Raw genomic sequence first — 18,956 nt, 5'->3', positions numbered from 1 at the left:
ACATTCTGGATTTTCGTCGGGTGGTGGCGAAAAATTCTCATTCAGAATTTCTCACATCTTTATGGAGCTTCTGGCCCCACTTAGAGCCAGCTCAGAGCTTTCATCAGTGGCTACAGAGAGAGATACTTTATTAAAAGAAAATTTACAAAAAGAGAGAAAATTTACTTTAAAGAAATGTGCCTCTGTCTGTACCCTCTGATGAGAATTACAAGCAGGATCGAAAGCTTCGGAAAGACGTGAGATTTTCTAGGCGAGAATTTTTCCAGCGTAGTGGAAAATCCACATGTTGATAGATAGATCTAGCTGCAAACTCTATCTAATTCGCCCAATTTTTAAAGAATTTCTGACTTCTAAAAATTCTTTTCTAGCTAGAAAATCTTCAATTTTTTCGCGAGAAAATTAAACATATGGCTTGAAAGATCAAAAATTCCAGAAATTTTATTGTTCTTTTCTTGCTTTTCTGAAATTTAAGATTTCGATATCTTATAAGATTTTCTAAAATTTTCAAAAGAAAATTCATAATGTTGGGAAATTCATCACATAAAAATTCACCAATTGGTAGCCCCAATACCCTTTAAAGCCATATCCACAGAGTCACATAGTTAATCATCAATGTTGAATTTTCCATCAATTCCAGAGTGATTCAGTCCTCACATCCGGTTTGCAACACCATCATGCTTTTTGGCGTCATAACGTGCCTGGTGTCTGTGATCTTGCTGGGCATTGATGGGCGCTTCGTCGGCCCGGACGTATATCCTCAGGTACTAATTACATTGCCAAACCCTCACCACTAATCCACATCACCCACCCACCCACACACACTCATCCCTTTCGCTTCCTTTCTGATAGGTTTGTCAAGCAAGAGCGTGGCTCCTGGCGGCAGGATTCACTCTGGCTTATGGAGCAATGTTCAGCAAAGTCTGGCGTGTCCATCGGTTCACCACAAAGACGAAAACAGACCCAAAGGTATCACCCTACAATTATTGATCTCAATGGGTGGTTGGGGAGGGGGGCGCAAACCCAGTGGGTGGACAAGTGATTTTTTTTTACTTCCTCCGAAGGATATCGGTTTTCCCCCGGAGTGGTGCAACATTAAAGAAACATGAAGTGAATGGGATATCAATTCTATATATGGTACGGCGGGGATAGGAGGGATGCGGGGGGAGAAAAGCGAACGATAAAACTTATTATTAATTTCCACTTCAGCCCATACGTACTGGGGGGTAGGATGATTCTCACATGAATGAAGAAATTGCATTTTAATAGGAACTTTTTCTCTTCTTCTCCCATCACATTTTCGACGAAGCAGAAGAAGGTGGAACCATGGAAGCTCTATACGATGGTGTCTGGGTTACTCTCTGTGGATCTCGTAATTATGCTCACATGGCAATTGTATGATCCTCTACAGAGGCGCCTTGAGACCTTCCCACTCGAGGATCCCATTTCCACAAATGACGATGTGAAAATTCGTCCGGAACTCGAGCATTGTGAAAGCGAGAATAATTCCATCTGGCTCGGTACGTATAAATATAAGCATTTAATTAATTATACATTATCTCCATGGCAAAGGGAAAAATATCCTTCGTAGTCTTATTTTGGCATTCCTCCCCCCACACGTCCTCCCATCTCCCTCTTGCAAGAGGAAGGTTGAACGTTCCGGATTTTAAGTGAAATTGCGCGCAATTTGTTGGAAGTGCAGCAGTAAAGTGAAAAATCTATATTTTTCTTTTCTCAATGTAGTTTATTAAAAGAATTTTTTTTTGAAAAGTAATTGTGTTAAAAAATTAAAAATATGAGTTTTATTTTTTTTTATTACAACTTATCCTTAAATTCATCAATAATGAGTTAAGTCTGATAGATTTTCTTATTTATTTTTCATTACATATTTAGTTTTGTCTTATAAAGAAAGAATAATTATTTGAATGAAAAAGTCTTAATTAATAATTCTGAAAGGTATTGTAGTTCCAAGAGCAATTTTCGAGCTAATTTTGAAACAGAAAATAGTTAAAATCTTGCTTAAATTCTTGTTAAATAACCAAATATTGATTAAAAAAAATCTTATTTTTTGTTCTTTCTAGAATTTTGTCCCTTTAGAATTTCCAAACCTCTGGCCATTCCTTCTAGCTACATTCCTCATTAGAATTATATATTTTTTAAACAAATATTATTTTTCTCTTAAAAGTTCTTAAACATTTTTTCAATTGAATTTTGTAATGAAATTATACAAAAAAATTCATTAAAACGAGCATAAAGTATTTATTAAAAAAAAAAGTTCTAAAAGTTGTGAAGTCAGGACGCACCTCACGTATCCCCGGAATGTCTGTCCTTCACGAAAACTTTCAATGCAGCTCGCGCTTGACTATTAGATCCAACAGCTCACCTACCCCACGCTGGAGTCACCCCAAAACCTCCCCAAAGTGGTTAATGTGAGAGGAGGAATGTCAAAGGTCAGGCGATGTTTGGATTTAATTACTGCCATATCCCTGCCAGCACATCAAGTGTATCAACCACGCAATTAACCACATCATCCCGCCCCCGCCTTCCTCCCCCATAACCCCCCTTTGTGCTTTGAAGGTGTCATTTACGGCTTCAAGGGTCTCATCCTCGTTTTCGGGTTATTCCTGGCGTACGAGACGCGGTCCATAAAAGTGAAGCAGATCAATGATTCCCGGTACGTGGGGATGAGTATCTATAACGTGGTGGTACTCTGCCTCATCACAGCACCCGTGGCTATGGTCATTGCTTCGCAACAAGATGCTTCCTTTGCATTCGTGGCACTTGCCGTGATCTTCTGCTGCTTCCTCAGTATGCTGCTAATTTTTGTGCCAAAGGTGAGTACCTCCCACCCACACCCAAAATGCTATTTATCTTACATGCTGACCCCATCTAAAGTATCGCATCGTCTGCGAACTTTCGCATCAATGTGACGGGTTAAAATTTATTTAGGATGCTAAAAACAAACACCCCAAAAGGATTTTCATTAGGAGAACTAAATGGAACTAAATTGCCAAGTCTCGCGTGTTTTTCACCCCCCTGCTTTTGCTTTCCACCTACATACAATATATTTTGTAATTCAAGATCCGTTTTTCCCTGGGAAAAAGGGACGCGCAGCATATCCGTTTCTGTTCGTTTTTTTTTAAAATTTATTTACCATCGTTGCGTCTCTGTGTTTTCCAACCATTCACAAAATTTAACGTTTATTGCACACATTAGAAGAAAATAAAATCCGTCTCTGAGCGGAAAAGTAGCACAATTTCCCCGGGAGCATTTCCAATGAGAAATATCGCAATGCACAAGGCACAAAAAAAATCCCCTTAGCTATGAAAATGTTATTAGTTTCCATATGAATAATACAAGAGATTGTGGGAGTTTCTTCGCCGCAATTTTCCGTGCATTTTCACGATGCAATCTTGTAGAAATTATGGGTTGTGGGGGAGGAGGTAGGAGGTGTGGGTTATAAAAAAGAAGTGAACACACTCTTTGCATAAGACGAATTTATTTCTCATAATACCCCCTATTCGAGATGAAAATTCGCGACCATTTTTCTCTACTTTTTTCTTTATTCTCTTCCGGTTGCATTTTTGCCATTCATTTTCCTTTCGCAAAAGGACTTTCCACGGAGTTCAGGGTTGGTGCAAATATTGCTTTTGTGATTCAATATTAGATCCTTTTATTTATACACGAACAATTAAAGTGAAGTTTTCAGTGAATTTTCTGCTTTTGTGTACCCAATGTAAATTTAGCTTTGATAAAATAAAATTTGTATTGTACTTGAGGGTGAATTGTACGTAGAGGAAAATTGTGGAAAAACGAGAAACTACATTCAGAGTTTGAGGAATTGTTTGAAGAGGGAAATTTCGAATCTTTCTATCTAAAAATATTTTAAAAATTGATTTTTTTTAAATGAAAGAAGAATTGAATTTAAAACTTGAAGACACGGAAACTTTTAAAATACATTTAAAGAAAATATGTAAGAATCAATATCAAAAATATTTTGAAGTAGTTTGTAACATCTGCAAATTTTATCATCTCCTCCATATAAGAAGGAGAAAAATCATTTAAAACTTTCAATTTCAATTTGATTTTCTGTTCGAGAAAATTCAAGGATAAATCACGAATGGAATTGAAAAGATTAATATATTTTTCAAATATCTTCGCAAAGAACTTCCCTCCGAGGTTATTTCTGTGAGAGAGGATTTCAATTATTAATTTACATAAGAAAGCACCAAACTTGCATTTCAAATCTCCACGAAAGTTTCTCTTCAGCCACACTGATTTTTCCTACCTTCTCTCTATTTGATATTCGCCTTCAAGTTTTCCGGAAGACTTCTCCCCCATAAACTTGCTTTCCATCTATCATTAAATTGCTACCTATATCAATTTTGCGAATGATACTCAAAAGGCAAGAGGTATGTGGGCGGTGAAACACTTAAGAATCCACTTTGGCATTAAAGTGTTTGGCCATCGCACAATTGAGATTGTGAGTATTGCATTCTCGAAAACAATGAGTAGGGGCCACAGAAATGTTTCGGCTCCTTGAAAGTAAATCTTCTTGGTTCTATTGAAAGACGCACCATGTGAATGGGAATTGTGGGTGATGTATGGAATATTTGAGAGGGCAGTTTTGGGTGGGTTTTCACAGAGAATATATAGGCGAAAAGGAAATTCAAATCCCTCTCCCTCTTAAATCTTTCAAAACCCAGAGAGAGAGTCTTAAGTTTCAGGGGGATACTTAAATTGCTATTTTATTGCTATTTGTTAGGTATATACTATATGTATACTATGTAGTATATATAATAGTTTGAGATATAAAGTTTTGTGAAGATTTGTTCAGGATTTGTGGTTTAGTGACAACTCCTTTTGGGGATATTTCAACATCATCAAGAAAATGCCAAGTGAATTGTAAACCAAAATCGAATAATATTGTCAAGATTTCTCAGTTTTCTTCTCCTTCTCTACGAATTTATGCAGGCTTCATTGTATTGTTGTTATACTTTACCTTGTTAAAAAAAACAGCGCAATTGTATACTTTTCGGCGTTTTTTCTAGCTTCTAAAGACAAGAAAAAAAATCCAATATAATTTTTTATAGATTAAGTAGATTATTTTTAAAATGTATATTTGTGATAGTTTTATCCCCCTCTTTTTCAAATAGTAAATTTATAATCTAAAAATACATTATACAAATGCGCCTAAATATATGCAATCTGGTTGCCAATAGCAATAAAAGATGGGATAAACTATAATTATTGCTTTTTATGATAGATTAATTTTAAAATATATATTAATATGGCTTTTTATATCACTAAAGTATTTTTTCGAACAGTACAAATTTAATTGATCGAAACTGCATTATACAAATGCGCCTAAATGTATGCAAAAGACATATTGAAATTACTTTCAAACCTTTTCAATGTAATCAAAAAGGGTTTTCAATGTCACTTCCAATGATTAATTTTCTCGAAACTGTTTGCACAATCGAAAACTTATTTAGTACGAAGAAATAATGTTATTCAGTGCAGTAAATTACTTTTGACTTTCCCTCAAAGTTTATGTAACATATGAATGAAATTATTGTAACACTGCAAAGCATCAAAGTTTGGCTTTTTTTTTGCACCAAAGCCCCAACAACTGTTGTGACCAACATTTGGGATTCATTGGAAATTCTCATGGAGATTATAAAGTTCAATAGAGGTCAAGTGGGGGGATGTTTGTGAGAGTGTGTGTGTGGTTTGGGATAGTAGCAGATTGCACAAAACCACACTCTCAACTCACAAATAGCAGTCTATGCACTCCAAAATGCTTCCGCTTTTTCCTCCCACTAAAAACATACATATAATGTACATTTCAAATGGAGATTTTGGGTACGAGGGGTGTCTGTTACGAATATCAAATATCAGTTGAGTGCTCTTGTTGCCAAAGATGCTACCATCCACCACCCCCATTGGAAAGTGAGCAGCACTCGAAAATGCAGTGTCAAAGAATACATGTTTGCATTAGCACCACCACCTCCGCATTCCACCTCATCATTTCCATACTACTATGCAAAGAAGCAGAAGACAATTGTTGCATATACACACAGCCCGTAGGGGAGAGCATGATTTATATAAATCTCTGCTACTGAATCCGTAATAATTGTCTTCCGGCATAGCATTCCTCGCACTTTCTCAGCGAACCTTAGTCTAAATACAAAATACTCTAATCTCATATAAACAATTTATATTATTCCGTACAAGCGTTTAAATGAGGAGAAATCTTGAGAAGAGGAGCTTTTATGTAGCATTAAGCTTTCTCTCCATTATTCTCTGCAGGTAATCGAAGTGATACGACATCCAAAGGATAAAGCAGAATCCAAATACAATCCAGATGCGGGGATTTCCAAGGAGGACGAGGAACGCTACCAGAAGTTGCAGTCAGAGAACGATGACCTACAGAAGCTGATTGCTCAGGTGAGGTATAACCATCACGCTATTGCTCCCCTAATGCCAGTTATAAGTTTTCGCAAAGATACGATTTGAGCTAAGCTGTGTTCTGTTAGAAGTTCTACGCGAGAGAGAGAGAGAAAGGGTACTTAATTTATATATTGAGTTATGGGATTGATTGAGAGCATCTCGCGTGCCCCTTCTTACTTGGAAATCTCTTGAACGCTTTTGCAGTTTCAGAATTAATTTTCAAACTTTAGATGATTTAGTAATAAAGGCGAATCAAGTTTCTCGAGAATACGGTGGATGTGCGATTTAAAGGGGATATTGAAATTTGATGAATTTACAGGAAAATTTTCCTAAATCTTTATATTTCTACAAATATATATTTTTCTTGAAGAATTTAGCATAAATTTCTTAGAGAATTATCATGTAAAAATAATCTCAATAAAGGGGATTCAGCTGCTATGCATTAAAAGTCATAAATCTCCGTGGAGGCGCCGGGTTAAATCATATGATTGTACTTTAATAAATTCTAAAATAGGCGGAATATTTCAAATTAATGGTAATTTAAATCAATACAATGGCTTTAAAATCTCTTTCGTTTGAAATATCATTTAGGAACTTTCTATAATTTTCTCTCAAGCTCTTTATTTAAAATGTTTGTAAAGGGCTTAAGAAGAATTTAGAACTTTGAAAAGTTACAAATTCAAGAAGTTCTTTAATTCTTAAGTACTACCCCATATAAAGTTACAAAGTACCTACTTATACGTATACTTTGCGATAGTAAGGGAAATGTTCATTAATTGAGAGAGAAAAAAAAGACATTTAAATGGATTTTTAACATGTGGAAAAAAAATTTCTCTTTGCATGGAAAACGGAGCAGAAGGAGGAAAAAATCCGGATACTCCGACAGAGACTAAGTGAACGTGATAGCACGAAGGGACAAACTCAGGATTCAGACACACAAGGAAGTGTCCCCACGACGGCCGCAATAACACAAGGTAAGGACACCCTGGTTGTCATCCAGCCCGATCCGACGACAAGTTCGGACTTTGATAGTGCCATCGGCGGTGGTTTTTCCACCCAAACCCGCTCCTCACGTGCTAGCCAGTCTGACATGGACTTCTCGGAGAGTTATCTGTAAGACGAGAGCTGTCGTAACATGGCCCCCAGGCATTTTTCTTCTCCACATACCACCCCATCGCCCCCCCCCGCCCCAAATGCTCCTCTTTCCTCTGAAGTATTTTCTTCGTGAATCAACTTCCACCCCTGCATTTAGGGGGTTGATTGGGGTACTATTTTTTTCCTTTCTTTCTGTGGGTATGTGCTCCCTATACACGCACGGAGGTGATGGTGGGTGAACTAAGTACCTTGTGGGTTTCTCGCAGCCATAAACTTCCCCATCTAATACCACCACTGACACTGAGGATAATCGAATATGAGGAGTGACTCGGTGATTTCCAAGAACAATACGCGGTGATTATGGGTTTCCTCCTCGCACCACTTTGGGACCTATAGATAATGTAGATGTTTATCTATTATTCAGTAGAAATGCCTTAGAGTCAATTGGGTGGCTTAAGGACTCACTGGCGCACAGCAACATAACATACATATATACACCGGAAAGGACTGTGAGGAAAATATTGAATTGGCTCCTCTATTTCATATACATATATTTATACAGAGGAAGTGAGAGGGAGAGAAAAGGGGCAAAAAATAGCACAAAACACAAAATTTAGCATCAACCAACGACATTAACTCTCTCACAGAGACATCCACGGAACTTTATGATGAAATATATAGCTTTTGGATGGTGCAAAAGGGAAAATATTTGCTCAGCATGATGTATTTTAGAGGGGGTGGCTCTTTATTTTTTCGTTAAATACTCTTCTGTCACATCACGCAGCATCCCCAACTCACCACCCCTGTCCCCCAGAAAAAAAAGTTGACCCATTTTCCCAAACCAATTTAGTGCTCTCATAAGGCTGCAGCGAAAGCTTAAACCGGCAACTTTACCTTTTGGTTTACTTCTTCTTCGTTATTTTTTTCTTAATATAAACACACCCCCAACCCCATGCTAATGAATCTGTCGATTAAGATGCAAATTAGGCGGTGCTTGAGAACTTGTACACAATTATTTTGTATGCGGGGATCACCTCCAAGCATGCTCCCAGAAAAAGGTTCCACAAACTTCCTCCCTTTTGCTCTCATCAAAAAGCTAAACTTTTAGACGTGAATGTTAGAGATAACCGGTTGCACCTTAAACCTTATTAAAAGATGCGTAATGAATTTTCACTTTGGGGAAGGAAGCACAAATTAATATGCTTAATTTAGCAAAGAATTATGCGGAATTAATTGAAATTCATCGCAAAGCCATAATTTGATCATGGAAAATCATCATGGCGACATGAATGAAAATGCTTCGCAAAGCATGTGTTTTGGCCATGTTTAAACATTTGCATACGAACTATGATGCAAAACATGGAAAATTCTATTTTTTGGGACAGCATAGAAATTTATTTCATCGCTTTTAGAGTCTTAAAATTGTTTTTTTTTTAATATCTTTGGTAATTAGGATTTTACAAATCATAAGAATCCATTTTTAATCGAATTTATTAATTGAGGGAAATTGGCTATAACATAGAAATTAACATAACCCCAAAATTTGAAATCATAGCCAATATCTTTTTTCTAATAAAATAAAATAGATAATAATACAAATCAGGATTTTTATTATATTTGAAAAAGGAGAGATCTAATAAAAAATACTCAATTAGTCTTCATGTTGAATTAATATTGAATTTTAGAAAATAGGTTAAGATTTTCTGTGTAATTACAAAAAAAAATGAGTAAAAGTTATAGGAACTACCTGGTCTATGAATGAGAATTAAGTTTAGTTTTAAATGTTCTCATCACCGGAAAAAGTATCTTTAAAAAACTTAAACTCCGTGTTATACTATCCTAACTCAAAATATTAACATCGAATACATATCAATTTTTAAATCAAATAAAATTTAGGAAAGTTTTATAACATAGAATACTTGTACATTACCGTATCACAAGGATATAATGCATTTGTGCTTTACCACATATGCTTCATGTGCATATATTTTATAGGCGTACTCTTCTCTGCATATGCTTCACAGATTAAAATAATTTAATCTTAATATCTCATGTTTTGCATTTTGATGTCAATTCAAAGTAAAATATGCGAATTATGTAATTTCTGGCCTAAGAATGGCAGCTACACTCAGCATGAAAAGCTCTGAAAAGCATAAGGAAGCTCTTTTGAATCTTTTACCATTAATTTGGTAAATTTATCACTTTAATCAGGCTTAATTGTTGTCTTTTTGTTAAAGATTACTTTGAAACGAAGCCAACGAAATTTATTTCTCAGCTGCAAAAGCACACACATATATTTTAGCTTCTACACGCGAAATTGGTTTCTTATCCACCACATGCAGTTGAGATGATGAAAATCGATAAATCCTATACATCACGTGCAGTGTTGGCCTACAATGGCTAAATAAGCTTTCACGGTCCTTTTATTCGCATCCTCATGGTTGGTCCTCGGTGCTATGTACCATGGTTTTCTGAACAATGCTTCAGCCCCGGCGATTCGTAACCCGTTTTCCCGCGGAAGTCTCTTCTGTACGGGGACTATCGTAAAAAAAAAACAATAAATATCTCCTGGTGTGGACAAGAGAGCAAAAGGAGGGAGGTATAAAAGCCTGAGGCAGGGGGATATGGGAGTAAGTGGGCGGAAAATGTGTAGGGGCGAACAAGAAAAAAGCTATATAGTACACAGAGTGACACAGAAATGATGTTTTCTCCTACGCAGGGAACAAATTAAATTATTTCAATTTATTGTAATTCTCACATTTGGACAATTGATATGATTTTTCCAATTTTCCCACCCAAATATAAACTCTAAATATAACTACTCAATTTTCTTTTATGTTTCGGAGATATGAGCTTTTCGTTGATTTTTTTTCTTAACCGCCAATTTCACACGATATTACCCCAAAGAAAAAAAAATAATCCAAATTTTGTATTTTGCAAATTCTTGTTTTAAAGTTTTTTTTTGGTACGAAGAGGAAAATTTAATTTTTGAGTTTTCCCCCCAAGAACAAGAAACCAAATCTGTGTCAGAGAGAGATGAAATTAATTGACGCATTTTCTTCTATTCCAGATATTCACGATGAACACATTTGAAATTTAAGTCAATTTTAACGGTGATAATAATGTAGCTAATTAATTTAAAAACAATGTAATGTAATATCTATTGTGAGAGCCGTTTGTTGAGGGGGTACGACGGGGAAAATCTAATGAATTAATGGCAAAGAGAGGAAGATAAAAAGGGAAATATAAATTTATATACATTACATAATAGCAAAATGGAAAACGAAACAGTGAAGAAAATTCAAACGAAAATGCTATTTAGCTCTCGAAGAATACAAATTTACAAAAAAAAAAGGAATGCGATGAAGAAAATTCTTTGATAGATCTCTGTTGATTAAATTAATAATTTATTGCTAAGGGAATTTAACAATGATTTTAGACAAGAATAAAATTCAAAAAAATGCACTGAAAAACCATGTCGCCCAATGGAAAGTGGTTGAAAAGAAAATCTAAGAAAAATCTTTTACGTTTCCAAACAAAATGTACCTTAAATTCTAATCATGTGTAAATAATGTAAATTTCACACCGTGTTAGAATGTCGTTTAGCATTTATTTTTAATTTTTATAGGTCTTTTTAGATAGTTTAATGGTTAATTTTTTAGAGAGCATCGTAATGTGTTCGAAAATGTTTGGAATTTAGGGAAAAGGAAAAAAATAGAGAGAGGTGCGACTTTGAACAGCCTCAGAATAATTTTCTACGTTTTAATTTTTACTAAATATTAATGAAATTATTATGTTTTTGCAATAATGATTTTATTGCTGGCTTTAAATATCATATTTGATAAATTTTGACGGAAATATGACATTCATTTTGACATTACGATTATTTGTTCAAAAGTGATTGGCAGCTGTCTATCAAATTATGCATCTATTAATGCAAACATGAAAATGTTTCTGAATGCAAACTTTACACAGATACAAAATTGATTTTAACGAAAATATATTTCCAATATTTCATTAATAACACACAATTTATTATTTTACTACAAATTGTGACAGATGTCAAAATGTAAACAACTGTCAAATCGTTGACATTTCGTGATAATTTGACAGATATTTAATTTACCAACAAGCCCTTTTTTTTGGTAAACATCATGTCAGCATATTTCCTAAACTGTCGCACTTTCAGTTCAATTTTTTGCAACATAATTTTATAAACTACCTATGTGAGTCAGCATTAATTCTAAAAAATGACATTCATCTTTAGAAAAAAAAAAAATTACACGTCACGTAGCTCCAGATTATCTCTATTTGTTCAGTTTTACTCTTCTCTTTTTTTGTAATAGTGTGGATGAGACGATGAATGTGGGTTTGTTATGTAAAATATTCAAGAATTTTCATCACAAAAAAAATTTTTGCTCACTCATCCCTCCATAAAACACCATGTGTCCTATTCACCCGCCCCCATTTCACCCATTCGCATATAGTTCGTCACCAAAAATAGAGACACAGTCATTTTCTGGGTGCAAAATCATCTTGTTGTTGTTGTTATATACAAAATTGTTATTGAAATTCATATACTTCATATTTAAGCCTATGTAAGCACACAGTGGTAGTTAAGAAAATAGCGCGAGGAGAACGTATTAGGCGTATAATATTGATCGAGTCGTTATAGTGAGAGAGGAGCACAGACAAGACCCCCCTCCTAAAAATCATGTAATATTAGCATGAGTCGCAACGGGGAGGTTCCACCCCCTTGCGCAACACACTGAATGTTGTACATAAAATATAGAGACAAAATTGCAGATACATCCTTTGAACGCAACTTCACGCAAAAGAAATATAAAATACAAGCATGTGTGACAAAATAGCAGTGCACGAAAATTTCTTTTTCTTTTCTCAAAAGGTCTGTTATTACGAACCCTAATGGCGATTTGAATGATTTGTGAAAATGACTGAATAAATATTCGTAAATTGAGTCAATTCGTTTTAATATTAAGAATTTTCATAACAAATATAAAATGTTTTCAGACAATTAGGGGATTTTTTTAAATTTCTTTTAAACAATCTTTTAAATATCTTTAACCTGCATAACTTTTCGAAGCTAAATAAGCTTGTAAAAACTAATTTTCCGACTAGTCTAATTCATGGGAAAATTAATATTGCCGATGAAATTCAGTATTCAATCAATATTCGTTGACATTTCGATTCTAATTCGATCTTCTTCAGGACTCTGCAGAGCTAGGAAGTTAAATTAATAAAGCTCAGAAATAAGTTCTATTCGGTTAGGAGAATATTCCACTTGATTAAGCGAATGGGAGAATAATCTAGAAAATAGAAAAATGATCAAGAAAAGGGTAGATTCTAATAAAAAACTTTTCTTTTCTTTACTTACAATTCGTCAGTTATAATATTTTTGGTATTCCGGGAAAAATCTTATAGGACTTTTACAATTTGTTTCTACCTTAAATCTACCTTAAATTGTATTTTTGAAGGAAAATTACTTTTCCAGGCCTCCTCAGAGATCTTTCTGACTATTTTTCTGAATAACAAATTCTTCGTTTTTTTTTTCTAGAACCACAATAGAATGATTTAAAAACACTCATATGTCAAAATCTTACAACAACTTTTCAGCAACTTACTTACCACAAAGTATTAATTTTGATGTAGAGAAAAAAGAAAGATACGCTTTTTATCAGTAGAATATTCAAATTAGGCAGTTAAATATGCCATTTTGGTCTGGAAAATTTTTGAATTCTTCTTGAATTTTCTCCTTCTTAAAGACAAAAATCTTCTGACCAAAAAGGAATATTGGTCAGAAAAATCTAAACCTTTACTTTATTTTAAAAGAATTTTCTTGAAGAGATAATTAAGTCATTAAATAAACGGAAAAAAATCTCAAAAATTAATTATTCAAAAAAGCACTGCTATTTTTTCGCACATGCCTGTCTTTTGTGGACGGTGCATGAGGAATAAATAATGAGCTTATAACGATGAAATTAATGAAGAAAAATCTATGACGCTATTCCTGAAAATAGCTACAAGAAAAAATAAGAAGTGGTAGTTGAAACACAAACAATGTACATAAATCTGCCGTGAAATATCGAAATTGATGGACTTTTTTATGACACATTTTGGCATTATTTTTTTTGTCTTTTTCTGGGGGTAAAGTCACCTCGGAAAATAACCTCCTGCCCCCCAAGAAAAAGAGAGACACAAAATGGCAAGGACAACGGGTGGAAAAGAAGAAAATTGACACGAAGAAAAATGATTTTTTTGTCATATCTCCGACTGTGAGTAAATTGAGTAGTAAAAGTGTTGCGCATTATTTCTCAGTGGCAAAGAATATTTTTCTAAAAGAAGAAGAAAAATAAAGTTCCACAGAGTGAATTTCTCATTCAAATTGCATCCCATGTATCTCCCGCTGCGACTCTATGCTCACGAATTTTCATCTCAATTGTCCCCGCATACATTATATTTATACATAGCATAAATGTAAGTAATAAAGTGAAAGATGAGATATGGGAAATGATTAAAATACTGTGCAGCTATATATGAGATGTATTTAAATGCAGATTTTGAGCGTTACAAAATACATACATATATGTACATATGTAGCGTATGGCGGAATAAATTCACATGCACTGCCATTGCGCTTGTCAACTGAAATTAAAGTCATTTTGCTGCAGATTCCTCCTTAATTGGCATGAATGTTCATTTCTCCATGGGCTGAGAGGGAATGTGAAATTGTCAAAATGTGCTCGCACCACACATACTCTTCCCCATGCGGAATTATGTTTGGGGGATAAATTCCATAATAAATAAATTCTCATTTTGTTAATGAAAATGTCTGTAAAGCTGCGTTTGGTGCATTTTTATTGCCAGGCGATTCCGCGCAAAACGACTGCAAATTTCTGTGAATTTTATATGGCATTATATTGACTGAAATGTTTAGAAATTGTTGCAAAAATTGTATAGAGAGTGTGTCGATACGGTGCCTCACTGTACGTTTTCATAAAAGCTCATAAAACTACATTTACTAGCAAAGCTCGCAAAAGTGAATTGTGGGGAATTTTGCGGATCACTAAATGATTGAAAATCATAAAATTTTCCTAATAAATTCCCCGCATTTCTAATACAATCACACTATGCCAATTTTATCGTAAAATTTAACTAAATTGACGTTATAAAATGCAGAAGAGGACATCTATTAATTTTTCATTCAATTGCATTTTATTGAGGGAATAAAAATTAATTCTAACCCACAAAATATTTCCTGAAATGAAATGTTCTAAATAATTTTTCAGTTTAGAATTTCAAATGAGTTTTTTTTTTTGCTGGAAAAACTCATAAAATTCAATTTGGGAACTTTTTATTTAGTTTTATTAATACTCAATTTATGCTTTAGAAATTCACATAGAATGCATTAGAATTTCCAATGGCCATCATCCGCACAGTTATCGTTTGAGTGCACCTTAATTGCATTTCATCGTAATTTATCCATCATCCCCCATCGTTCGCACAATTTTCCATGCACATTGATGCGAAATTTTTGCATCACTTTGCACCTGCGCTAATTTATTCTGCACACACCATTAAGGCTCATTTAGTGTCATATAAATATAAATAAATTTAAGACATGCGAGTTCATCGTGCGCTCTATATGGAAATTCCCCACCCCCCGCATCCCGTAAATTCCACAAAATTCCATCAAAAGCTGTGAAAAGAAATTCAATTCTTTGTGTCTTTGCAGAGATTTCTTCTTTTCTTTTTAAATTATTTCTCACGAAATCCTTAGAATATTCGCGGAGTAAAATCTAGATGAGATTTTATTGCACTGAAAAGTGGTAGAAAAAAAAACACCTTCATGGGGAAGAGATGTGTATCGCCATAAGTTCAAAGGGAAAGACGAACGTATAGTGTTAAGTAATAAAAGCGAAAGAGAACGTCTTTGATTTATCACGATTTAGAAGAAATATTTCTTGGTGTCCATGGCGAAGATATTTGCACCATTTTTAGCAAGAAAAGAAAATCCCTTTATGTGTTTTAATGCACCTGAAATTTCATTAGTTTGTAAAGTTATCACTCTGATTGTTATCGCTGTGAAGGAATTCTGAATCACAAAGAGGATTTCATTTCAAATGAAGAATCTTGAGAGATTTTAAGAGAAGATATCTTCAATGGGGGCAGATGCGTTTACTTTAAGTATTAAAGACTTTATTTTGGGTATTTTTACGGGTTTAATGATTAAATTTGAAAGTTTTATTCGGACTAAAGTATTTTGAGTATGTAAAAGAAAGAGGTCAAGGAATAGATTCGGTCAAAAGTTATTCTATCCTTTTCAATCAATTTTGATAATTGTAAGTTTTTTGTATTTTGTGTAAAATATTTTTAAAAAATTTGACATTTTATTTCTTTTGTCGTATTTTAAAATAAAAAAAATTCTGGAATCTTTAATAAACTTTTTTAAGATTTCTTGGAAATGGATCTGTTACTTTTTCTTTTAAAGCGTAAAATAGAACGATTTGAAACATCAACTGTCAAAATCTTATAACAACTTCTACTTTATAAAAAAGCAAAGATTTTTCCTAGACTTGGCCCCAAAATTTTAAAATTATTTCTATGGATCGGTTCTGTCAAGAATCTTTTATTTTCTAGAAAGTTTTTGGAAGATTCAGACAATTTATATCAATTTTTGTGCTACAAAAGAAAAACATGATTTATTTTTTCGAAAATCTTTTAGAAAGTTCTTAAAAGGATTCTGAAAGGTATTTCTCATTTTGTTATACGACTAAAGAATAAAACGAATTGTCAAAATCTTGCAAAATTTTTCTCAGAATATCAAAATCTTAGAGTTCTGAAATTAAAATAAAATAAAAGATTCTTGACAGAATCTCGACCAAAGATTTTCCCAAAATCTTATTAAGTTTTTGATTCTTAAAAATAATTTAATTTAAATACAAAATATTGCCCCAATTGAAGAGCTAAGACACAGGGTTGACTAAAAGTTACTAAATGTTTCTATTCTGTACTTAATAAACTACTTTTTAAATTATCCTACAATGATGATTCAGAATCCATTCATTTTTAACTAAATGTTTTATATAACTTTATGTGAGACAAACAAATCATCTCTGTTATCTATACAAGAAAATAATGTTCAAATCTTAGTAAAAGAAATTTGTTGAAAGAAATTAATTAAATGTGTCTGTAAAATAATTTTCCTTCACTGACAACTAAAAAGAAGAAAAGGTAAAAAATGAAATTAGTGAAAAGAATATTATATATAGAATTTCTAATGTAATTGTGGAGATTTTTGTGTCTCCCGCCATTTTATATTTAAATATATATATACAATTTAAATGGTATTTTCGACATTTACCCTCACAAATGAAAAAAAGTGACTTGTAAATAGAATTATAAAAATAGGAAAATATAAGAAAAGAAAAGAATGAATTATCTAAAAAAAAAACAAAACTGCTAAATGTTAAAACATCCTTTTTAGCATTATAAAGGTGGAAGAAGAAAGAAAAATTTAGTTGGTAAGGTGGGTAAAACCAGAATGTTATGTTATTGAAATCTGATGAAAAAAAAAATAAAAACGAAGGAATGAGAATAAATTCGCAAAAAAAGACATTTTTGTCATGCAAATTTTTGCTATTCTTCCGAACAGAATTGCCAACGTCACATGAAATTCCCCCCGTAAACGTGATAAACTTTCCGCTGCCGTTAAAGCTCATCAAGTTGTCGAAAAGTCACTTCTAAATTCTTCATTTACCTTCTCACCTTGCCATCCTAAACTTGAGCGTATGTGAGTACCTATACTTTACCTTTTACCAAAATGTTCCCGCGCATCTTGCAAAGTATTTTTGGTGTCAATTGCAGAGCGTAAAATATTTTGCAATATTGATCTTTTCGCCGAGGAAATTTCCATTCTCAGAGCTTGATTTCCATCCGTTGTGTCGCACTCAATGGGTTTTTTGACCTTTTCACACTTAAACCTCACACACCTCTTTTGCGGGGTTCACTCCCAGCGGTATCTTCTTTGGGCGAAGAAGAAGAAATATCTCAGCAACATTTATCTCGTTTACAGAATACTCTGACGCCATAGTTGGGTTTTCTACACGTGATGAAAATACCGTTGCTTACTAGTTAGTGATTCATTTGGTTTAATTTCTCATTCTTATTTTAAGTAATTTATTAGTTTTTTTACGTTAGAGATTTTTAAGAAAATTAATGAATTTTCAAAGAGATTTAATCAACTTAAAGGTATTTTTTTACGAATAGAGGCGACCGGGGCTAATTAAGTGAAACAAAGGTTGAGGAAAAGCTTAATAAATTCTGATAAGATAAAAGCTCTAAGACAGGAAAGGAGTTAACCTGATTTTGTAGAGAATCAAAACGAATAGAAAAACGACCAAAGAAACTTTCCATTTATCCACTAAAATCAGTTGAGAAAGTCCGACAAAAATTTATCAAAAATGCAAAATATGACGTCACTATTCTGCTTCTTTTTATATAGCTTTTATGCTTTATTCAGTTTTTAGTTTTTAGCTCATCGCTGCCATCTCCATAACCGATTAGGACTTTCAATTCCTTGTAAAAATGTTTCCTCTGAATGAAAAATAATTAATTATTTTCCCCTTTGTTATACAATAAATGCGATGAACGTCAGAAAATGAGTTAAAAGCACAATTGTGACGTTATTATTGTTTGTAATTTTGAGAAAAACTTTGTTGGATTTTCCCAAGTGATGCAAGTTAAAAAAATAGAAAGTTTCTTTTGCGATTTCTTATTCTTTTTCAATTCTCAAGAAGGTTACACGTGTGTTTCGATTATTTCCTTGAATAAGGGGTTTTCCCGTATTTATAGGAATAAACTCCTTCAGGGAATTTGTGAAGCTTAAAAGCAATTTTTAAGAATAGAAGAGGTTGGGACTAATAGTTTATTAAAAATGAATGTAAAGCTCCAAAAGATAGTAGAAGTCTGAGAAAAGTTCTAGAGCGGAAATTTTCCTGAACCTGTAAAGCTTTACTCAAATTACTTTGTGAGCTTTTTCTGAAGCTTTTACATGACTTTCTTACCTGTAAATTCCTTTAATTTTCCTTAATTTAAAACCTTTTTTGCTAAGATTTTATAAATTCTGCAAGACACTTGAAGAATCCTATTGTCTACGCGTCATAAATAGCAAGCGTAAACAATCCATCCCTTGCCTTGGGGTCTCTTCAAAAATGCGCCCGTGAGACCCAAAAAGCCCGGTATATTGATTTATATAATTTACACGTCTCCGCGGCTCATTTGAGTGATTACCTTGGTCTGAGGCGCGAAGAGATGGCACGGAATTGTGCAAGATCCACCGACAACCGGTCTGATTTGCGAATCCGACCCGATCGGCACCTGGCTCACCCCAC

The 18,956-nt window shown here is 33.7% G+C and overlaps 5 protein-coding genes across 6 annotated transcripts in view; 4 read left to right on the top strand and 1 right to left on the bottom strand.

Annotated features, from left to right (window-relative positions):
* The window catches only part of LOC129789848 (gamma-aminobutyric acid type B receptor subunit 1), a 37,788-nt gene extending 30,212 nt beyond the window's left edge, over nucleotides 1-7,576 (top strand). Inside the window, exons 10-15 of the mRNA XM_055826925.1 lie at nucleotides 638-761; nucleotides 850-966; nucleotides 1,307-1,517; nucleotides 2,575-2,831; nucleotides 6,310-6,447; nucleotides 7,307-7,576. Of these exons, the coding sequence (XP_055682900.1) occupies nucleotides 638-761; nucleotides 850-966; nucleotides 1,307-1,517; nucleotides 2,575-2,831; nucleotides 6,310-6,447; nucleotides 7,307-7,567 (1,108 nt within the window). The 3' untranslated portion in view covers nucleotides 7,568-7,576. The remainder of the gene's footprint in view (nucleotides 1-637; nucleotides 762-849; nucleotides 967-1,306; nucleotides 1,518-2,574; nucleotides 2,832-6,309; nucleotides 6,448-7,306) is intronic.
* The window catches only part of LOC129791241 (fatty acid synthase-like), a 1,176,504-nt gene that overhangs the window by 488,275 nt on the left and 669,273 nt on the right, over nucleotides 1-18,956 (top strand). The window lies entirely within an intron of this gene.
* Nucleotides 1-18,956, top strand: part of LOC129789856 (glutamine-dependent NAD(+) synthetase) — a 932,624-nt gene that overhangs the window by 244,395 nt on the left and 669,273 nt on the right. The gene's annotated exons all lie outside the window — the stretch shown is intronic.
* LOC129789960 (pupal cuticle protein) overlaps nucleotides 1-18,956 on the bottom strand; it is a 1,201,887-nt gene that overhangs the window by 550,970 nt on the left and 631,961 nt on the right. The window lies entirely within an intron of this gene.
* The window catches only part of LOC129789919 (keratin, type I cytoskeletal 9-like), a 480,279-nt gene that overhangs the window by 47,135 nt on the left and 414,188 nt on the right, over nucleotides 1-18,956 (top strand). The window lies entirely within an intron of this gene.

This window comes from Lutzomyia longipalpis, chromosome 2 (genome assembly GCF_024334085.1).
Source record: "Lutzomyia longipalpis isolate SR_M1_2022 chromosome 2, ASM2433408v1".
Classification (NCBI taxonomy): Eukaryota; Metazoa; Arthropoda; class Insecta; order Diptera; family Psychodidae; genus Lutzomyia; species Lutzomyia longipalpis.
This window is presented reverse-complemented; position numbering and strand designations above follow the sequence as displayed.